The sequence below is a fragment of the Bubalus kerabau genome, chromosome 17 (genome assembly GCF_029407905.1).
Source record: "Bubalus kerabau isolate K-KA32 ecotype Philippines breed swamp buffalo chromosome 17, PCC_UOA_SB_1v2, whole genome shotgun sequence".
NCBI classification, from domain to species: Eukaryota; Metazoa; Chordata; class Mammalia; order Artiodactyla; family Bovidae; genus Bubalus; species Bubalus kerabau.
This window is the reverse complement of record NC_073640.1, coordinates 49,297,504-49,306,230: the sequence shown is the minus strand read 5'-3', so window position 1 is coordinate 49,306,230 and position 8,727 is coordinate 49,297,504. Positions and strand designations below refer to the sequence as shown.

Below are 8,727 nucleotides of genomic sequence, written 5' to 3'. Positions count from 1 at the left end.
CCCATCTGTCATCCTGCAGGGAATTCAGAGGAGTCCCACAACTAACCCGTCACCCAGATTCTCTTGGATCTGGCCCAGTCAGCCACATTTAGCGAGTGTTTATCATGTTGAAAGTCCTGTGCTCGAGCCTGGTACTCCCTGTAACCAGGGAGAGAGAAAGTTTCCTCAAGTAGGATGTGACCAATCCGCCAGTTGAGCTTATGTGCTAGGCAGTACATCTAGTGATGTGCTTGAGCTGGTTTGCAAGAGCTGGTTTTTAGCATCGATTGCCAAACACATGTTCAGTGTAGAAACTGACCCTGGAAGGAGTGTGTGGCCACAGAAACTGGCAAGTGCTACAAATCAGGGCCCTTGCTACCCTCCATCCCTTGGGTAATGCTACCCACCATTACCCCTCTACCCCGCTCCCCCACCACCACTCCCCGCCCCTTGCACTCTCATCCCAAGAACCGGCTTACATATGCTGTTCAGTTGCTCAGTTGTGTCTGACTCTTTGTGACCCCATGGACTGCAGCATGCCAGACATCCCTGTCCTTCACCGTCTCCCGGAGCTTGCTCAAACTCCATTGCATCAGTCACCTATTTGTCAAGTAGATGTGTGATAACTTATAAGGCCTCCTCCTGGCTGTTTGGTTCTTGAGTGGCCAGTTCTAATGAAAGAGGAAACCGCCTCACTTTCACGGAGTTCCCAGCCTGGTGTTTGCTACTTTATGGTTCTTAACTCTGTTGAGCATATTATCTCCTTGATCCTAATAACCGTCTCCCTTCAGTGGTAGGCGCAGATGCCACATCGATCATCTGAAAATGGAAATCAGATGATTTCACCCTCTTGCTTCAAACTCTAGAATAGCTTCAAAAATTCTTGCAATAAATTCATGATTTTATCTGGAGCCTCAAACACATATCGCCTGGCCCCTGCTGGCTTCCTTGACTTCTTCTTTCACTCTCTCCCCATTTCACAGGATTCCAGCCCAGTGGTTCTCAAAGAGTTGTCCCTGAAACACCAGTGTCAGCATCATTTGGGATTGTTCGAAATCCAGATTATCATCCCAGACCTACTGATTTGGAAACTGAGGGGAGGGAAGACTAAGCTAGGCTTCAGCAAACTCTCCTGGGGTTTCTAAAACATGCCTGAGTCTGCAGACCACTGCTCTGTCCCCACACTGAGATGGGGGCCGCATCTCTATGCCCCTGAGAAGCTTAGGTTTTCTCCCTCCTTACGGCTTTTGAAGCAGGGGTTCCTATTTCTAGAATGCTCTTCCCATGGGCCTTTGTATGGCAACTCCTTCTTGTTCGGGTCTTACGTGACCATCATTGGCTCTGAAGAATCTTTTAAACCTTCTCAATCCCTCAGTATACTTTCTCCCATATCTCTGTTTTGGCCCATTTGTAAAAACCATTTGCCACACTCTGAAATTACCTTATTGTTTGTTTACTTGCTTATTAACTATTTTTTCCCACTAGAATGGAAGTCCCAAGAAGGTAAGTACCTTGTCTCTTATACACTCTGCACCCCAGTCCCTAGAAAAGTATCTGGCTTCCAATAGCTATATAAATAGGTTAAAAATCAGTACATATTTGGTAAGCAAATGATAGTAATTTCTCAGTAAAGATATGGGCTATATATGAAGTGACTTGATAGAGATCAAATGCTTGTCAGTGAGTAGCTAAAATTTCACCCTGAAAGGCTCAGAAATCCATAAATTTTCTTGCACTTTTTAGCAAGAGCAGCCATGGCCCTAAAACCCTGGGAATCTCTGAGTTGGAAGGAGTCTGGCAATTAACTGGTTCAGTCCTTATTGGATATGGAAGTTTGCTCCATATCTAAGATGAGTGCCTTCTACTTCAAAATTCCTGGAGACTTGGGAGTGATTACCTTGTTGAGCCCTGACTGTTTAAGATGTAGCTGTCTGCTTCTTTTGCCCATGATCCTTGTTCTTCTCTGTGAGGGTACAAAAAAATCCATCCTCCATAAAATGAACTTATCTTGTCCCAGCCACATATTCAGCATTCTCTTACTTGCTTTTCACATGTCAGTGAAAAAAAAGCAGGTACTTTGGAGTTGGGAAGACCTGAATTCAAATTCCCTTTCACTATTGACCTTGGAAAGTTCCCTTAATTGTCTCAGGCTCCTTCTCTAGAACAGTGCCTGGCATTTAATGTGTGTTATTATTATGCTTTAAATCTCCAAAGCACTACAGTTAATTTTTCTGGGCCTGATTCCTTGGATTAATGTCCTTTTAAAAAATGCACTTCTTAGTACTGAACATGCTACCAATTAGACCTCAGTAAAGTGGGATTATCATCAACTTATTTAGACTCAATTTCTTTTAATGCCACCCAAAATAAAATCAGCTTTCTTTTTTTTTTTGGAAGGTATAATGTATCACATGTGCATAGTAAGCCTATAGTCAGCTGAAAATCCAAGAATTTTTTGTGACACGTTACTGTCAAACCACCCTACATAGCTGACTATATAATATATTATTTCCATAACTTTAAATGTTCTACTTACTATGCTTCTTTTGAGTGGGAGTACATCTGTGTTTCACACACATTGATATCTTATTTTTTAAGTTTTATATTTAGTTATTTAATTTTGGCTACACTGGGTCTTCCTTGCGGTGCTCAGGCTTAGTTGCCCCAGGGCATGTGGGATCTTAGTCCCTGACCAGGGATCAAACCCGTGTCCCCTGCATTGGAAGGTGGATTCTGAACCACTGGACCACCAACCTGTGAAAGTCCCCCGCGTTGATATCTTAGAGTTAATTAACACTCCATAGTTTCTCAGCAGTTTTATCTGTGCAATCTCACTTGAATCCTCAGACTCACCCTGAGAGGCATATGGCATCCTCATTAGTATGATTTGGAAACAGTGGCTTGGAGGTTGTGACTTGCTCAGGGTCATCTAGCTACTAAGCAGAATCAACAGTGAGACCATAGTTCTTATGACACCAGTACGGTATTGCCTTGAAGAAAAATGGAAAATGAGCTCTCAGTTGAGTGGGAGTAATAAGGGAAGTCTCTCTGGAGAAAGTACATGTTGAGTGGTGTCTCACAAGAGAGGGAAAAACAAGCAATAAGAAGATGGCACGGTATGGGTTTGAGGAAAAGGGGACTTACAGGCAGGAAAAGGTCTCTGAAGAATAATTTCTTGGGACCCTGAGCAGTGTGGTTTCTGACCTGAGCTGCCTTTCATGATCACCTGGGAAGCATCTTAAAGCTCACCTGCTGGGGCTCCACCCCCAGCAATTCCAGGTCAGTAGTGTGAGGTGGCTACTTGTAGAATTTTTATACCTCTACATGTTATTCTGATGCGGAATGCGTGCATGCTAAGTTGCTTTGATCGTGTCCAACTTTTTGCAACCCCATGGGCTGTATGTAGCCCACCAGGCTCTTCTGACCATGGCATTCTCCAGGTAAGAATACTGGAATGGGTTCCCATTCCCTTCTCCAGAGGATCTTTCTGACCCAGGGATCGAACCTGTGTCTCCTGCAGCTCCTGCACTGGCAGGTGGGTTCTTTACCCACTGAGCCACCAGGGAAGCCCCCTGTTGGGGAGCCTCTGTTGCAGACCACTAGGTGCTGGAGGAACCATTAACCCGGGAGCACAGTCTAGGGATCCTTCTTGCAGAGAAATGAATGAGGCAGGTGGAGTTGGGAAGGAAGAGAGGATACAGGGCAAATGTAGGGTGATGAGATGTGAATTCTTGGGAGGAAAAGTTTGGACGAAAGGAAAACGCTGCAGGTTTCTAAGCAGAAGGATAACATGTTTAAAGCCTCTGAGATACACTGATAGCTTTGAGCAGGGACTCACCCCAGTCCTCTTTCTGAATCCAATTTCTATTCATCAGTCTAGGCAGGAATCCATCCATACTTATTCTGCTTACTCATTCCACTCTGATGACATCTTTATCTTAACAGATTCTGTGGTTTCAGAGGCAGCACCCTCACCCTACCACAGAGTCTAATTCTCCATCCCATTTTTGCCCTCTTTGTGCTTGCAGAAATGTCACAAAAATTGTGGACACTCTCTTCAGAGTTTTATAATCTTTATTTTCAGTCATTTTTTTTTTTCTGGCCACACCCTGTGGCATGGAGAATCTTAGTTCTCCATGCAGGATCTTAGATCCCTGACCAGGGATTGAACCTGTGACCCCTGCAGTGGAAGCACAGAATCTTCACCATTGGACCACCAGGAAAGTCTCTAATCTTTATTTTTAATCTGGCAGACCAGATTGTCTTTTCCTGTGCTAGCAAGAGTTGAGCTCTAACTGATGGGTACCAAGCTAGGTTCTGACCTGCAGAAAGCACCATGGAAGAATACCTCCCCAGACCTCAGGTGGCTCCCAGTTTATTGGGGGAGACAGGTACACACACGAAGACAGGATCATACTTACAAAGCAGCAGGTCAGATGGATATTGTCCACACCTCAGTCATTAGAGGTCTAAATCCCCGTCCTCCCTCCTAGTCCCCTTGGTTCAGAGCCTTCCTACATCTTTGACCTTGTTTAGTATTTCTCTTCCATCTTTTCCACGGGCTTCTTTCCAGCACCACCAACTAGCCCAGCGTGTAGGTATTGTCGCAAAGCTGGTAGCAAGATTGCTTTAGCTTCAGCTACTAACCACCTCACAAGGACTGCTGGAATCTGTATTAGCTACATTGCTTCAGAAACTCTGGTCTGATAGTGCTTCTTGCCCAACTGTTTCTTCTTTAGTCCTGGAGCTATGCTCCTTTGGGAAGGAAATTCAGTCAGGAAGGGATATGGAGCTGGTGAGAGAGATTTTTACAGTCCCCAGGAGTGGATTGGGTCTGGGCCGGGGGGAATCCCTGAATCAGGGCCAGGAACTCGTGTTCTCCCTCTCCAAGCCTGCTCAACTCCTACGAAACTCAGAGTTCCTCCGAAGGTCCAGGAACATCCCTAGTCCAGGGTGAAGTCCGAACTCGGGGCTCCCTCTGCTTGACTCACGCCCGGGTCCTCATTCACTGCCTCCGCTGTTTCTTTGCATCTGCGTCCCAGCAGGGAGGAGCCCCGATGGTGCAGTGCCTGCAGCCCTTTCCCAAAGGACCTGCGTACGACTGAGGAAGAGAAATAGAAAAGCAAGGGGTCCAGACTGGCATTGAGGATACCAAATACGACAGCTTCCCTCCGCCACTTGGGGCTTGCTTTCATGTAGAACCCCACCAGGTGGGATATGTTATAGGGCCCAAAGCACAGCAGGAAATTAAGGAGCGACACGATGGCCAGCCCCATGGCTCGGCGCCGCTTCTGAGCCCCCATATGGGGCTGGGAGAGCATGATCCACACAAAGCGCCAGTAGCAGAAGGTGGTGACCACCATGGGGAAGAAGAAGAGGAGGAGGCATATCTCCAGCCGAATGGGCAGCAATAGCCTCAGCTGCTCTTGGGTGAAGTTCTCGTAGCAGGTGGTCTCATTCTCCTTTGGGGCCCTCTGGGTTGAATTCAGGTACTGAATAATGATCACCACGGTGCCGTGACCAAAAGACATGACCCAGGCGATCAGAGCAGCGATCACTCCGTACACGGGCCGGCGGGACAGCTTGTACTGCACGGGGAAAGCCACTCCCAGGTAGCGCTCGACGCTGATGCCTGCCAGTAGCGATGTGCTGCAGTAGATGCTGCTGTAGAAGCCGAAACCCGTGAGGGCACAGGCTAGATTAGACAGCTCCCAGCGGAAGTCAGACGCGGCTTCGATGATCTTGAAGGGCAGCAGCAGCAGCAGCAGGAGGTCGGCCAGCGTCAGGCTGAGCAGGAGAATGTGGACAGGTGCGGGGTGGGGCTGGCGCACGCGTCCCAGGAAGGCCCGCAGCGCCAGGAGGTTGGCAGGGAGACCGGTGAGCAAGATAATAATGTAGGCCGTGAGGATCAAGGAGCTGTTCAAGTTTGGCATGGCTGTCCTGGAAGAGGATGAAAAGGGGCAGGGGGCAAGGTCAGGTGAACCAGATTACAGACTGCAGACCCTGGTCTGGTTCAGTCTGTGGACATCTTCCCTGGCATGCTCCCTTTCCCAGGCCAGGGCTTTCTGTCCCCACCACTGCTTGTTCACACCACCTGCCAGAACTGCCCAGAGCAATTATTGACTTTGCTTGGGGCGGGATATTAAGCAGCAGTTAATACGTTTGCCATCATGTGTCTCTGGGGGAGACCAACCCTTGGCTGCCCAAGGGAATTCCCCCTGTGGTTCTCCCAGCCTCTCTCCTTCTCTCCTCCCGGACACAGGAAGTTACTGTTAGCAGTCTGCAACCTTCCTCAAGTCCTTTCCCCAGTCAGAGACCTGCAGGGAGAAAAGGCAAGCCTCACCCCAGCAAGGAGGGTATTGGAAGACTTCTGTCAGGAGAACTCGGGCTCTGAAAACCCAGGCCCTGTGACCTAGGGCTGGTTCCTCCTCAGGACCCTGCCACTGGCCCAGGAAGCAGGTGCCCAGCCCCCCATCCATCCCCTTACCTGTTTTCCTCTCCTTTTGCAGAACACAAATTCTTCTCCACCTCTCCCTCCCCAGTCCAATACGGACTTGGACTCGGGGACTAGATTGCAAAGAGGAAGCCGGAGAAGTGTGGGGAGGGGGCAGAAGGAGGAGGAGGGGTGAGCCCACAATATCCTATGGTCTCTTGTCCCCCAAGAGACTTCAGAGAATATTCAGAAAAGCACACGGGCTGTCACTGCTCCTGAGCCGGGTGTTTTGATAACAAACAGAGCAACTCTTCTTAATGGGGTAACAGTTTCCGTTTGGCTTGTCAGCCTCACTGCCCGCACGCTGTCTGGCCCCTCCATCCTCTCTCCAGGGTTAGCGTCTGCTCCACAATTTCTTGCCCCCGTTGGCTGCTGTTTCTGGGTTTGATCCTCTCACAGTCAGTTTCCTCCAGCCACCCCCAATGCTTTCCCCCCCATTTCTGATCCTGGCATCACTTCCCAGAGTGCAAGCATTAAGCAAGCTGCCTTGCCTTGTCTTCCTTCAGGATAAATGGCTTCTTGGGATTAGTCTTGAAGGAGAGGCTGAAAGCTTCTGGGAAAGAGGAACAGAGCATTAGCCATGGCTACCACTCATTTCACACAGCAAAAAGTGGTAAGAAACTTGGCTGGTAGAAAGCTTTTATATCAGCAATGGTCATGTGACTGAAGAGGGGAAGCTCAGTAATTGAGTGCTGTCTCCTCTTGAACCCAAAGGAAAGGATGTGAGCATCTTTACTCCCCACCACCTGCCCAGAGATCCTCACTCTGATTTCCAAACCCAGATTTTCTGTCCTTAGTTCCTGAATTTTTTTTCAATCCCAGGCATTTTCACCCCCATTTCCCAAGTCAGATTATTGCATCGTCTTCTCTTTTCTAGGAGATTTCTTCTGTAATTCTACTCAGTCTCCAAAAAGAGTTTTATACTTCCTTTTCTTCTTCAATTTTCCACTTTCTGTAGAGTTTCCTGCCCTCTGCCCCCAACAAGTTTCTTTAGCCTTCCCAGTTGAAACTGATTGCTTTCTCCTAGCCTATGTCTTGTTGGGGTGGAAACAGTGTGGGATTTAAAATCACGCAGTGAAGTGAAGTGAAATGCACTCAGTCATGTCTAGAATCTTTGCAACCCCATGGACTGTAGTCTGCCAGGCTCCTCTGTCCATGGAATTCTTCAGGCCAGAATATGGGAGTGGGTTGCCATTTCCTTCTCCAGGGGATCTTTCCAACCCAGGGATCAAACCCAGATCTCCCGCATTGCAGGATTCTTTACAAGCTGAGCCACCAGGAAAGCCCCAAATGAAGATGTGGGTGCAAATCCAAGTCCCTTCATTGTGACTTTGAGGCAGATCAATTTTCTGAACTTTGGTTTCCTTCATATTTGAGCAAGGACGGAAATACTTACATCCCAGGACTTCTGTGAGGGGTCCCCAAGGCAGCGTAGATAAAGGATACAAGCCAGTGCTTTACACGTAATGGATGCCCATAAGCAGACGTGATCCCTTCTCCCAAGCCAGTTGGACAGCTTCCTAGAGAGTGAGCCACCTGGTAGACTATCGGGAGGCTGAGGACACAGACATGCCATCTGACTTGGGAAAGCAGCAGGAACTCAGGGAACTCTGTGCGCCTGCATGGCCCTTCCTTGGGGAGTGGTGTTCAGGCTGCATTCCCTTCCCCTGTATAGTTCCTATTCCTGCGGGCTGACTCGACCTCCTAGCCACCAGTGTTCCTTTCTCACGATTTCTCCCTCTCTGACTTATATAGCTCTGGCTTGGAATCTCCTCAAAGGCCTTCTGAAACACACACCTGAGGAAACAAAGATAATCAGAATGTGTTTTCTCTTGACACAGGTAACAGGTCTCTGGTTTCCCATCTGTGGTCTTATCCCTGCTCAGAGAATCTCTGTTCTTTCCTTAGGGCTTGCATTTACTCCTTATTTAGTCATTAGTTTTGTGGCCTAGAACTCCAGGTCCAGGTATTTAAAAACATTTTTTTATTAATCTTTTTAAATTGGAGTATAATTATCATCAACAAAACAAGAGAGTTCCAGGAAAACATCTACGTCTGCTTTATTGATTATACCAAAGCCTTTGACTGTGTGGATCACAGCAAACTGTGGAAAATTCTTCAAGAGATGGGAATACCAGACCACCTTACCTGCCTCCTGAGAAATCTGTATGCAGATCAAGAAGAAACAGTTAGAACTGGACATGGAACAACAGACTGGTTCCAAATCAGGAAAGGAGTATGTCAAGGCTCTATAT

General features: G+C 47.7%; 1 protein-coding gene across 1 annotated transcript; it reads right to left on the bottom strand.

Annotated features, from left to right (window-relative positions):
- Window positions 1-4,922: 4,922 nt before the first annotated feature.
- Window positions 4,923-5,912, bottom strand: LOC129630790 (free fatty acid receptor 2-like). Its single transcript, XM_055551269.1, has one exon. The coding sequence runs from the start codon at window positions 5,910-5,912 to the stop codon at window positions 4,923-4,925; it is 990 nt and encodes a 329-aa protein (XP_055407244.1).
- Between the last annotated feature and the right edge of the window lie 2,815 nt (window positions 5,913-8,727).

Excerpts from the sequence above, each read along its gene's own strand:
- LOC129630790 (XM_055551269.1), bottom strand. The coding sequence starts at position 5,912 with ATGCCAAACTTGAACAGCTCCTTGATCCTCACGGCCTACATTATTATC.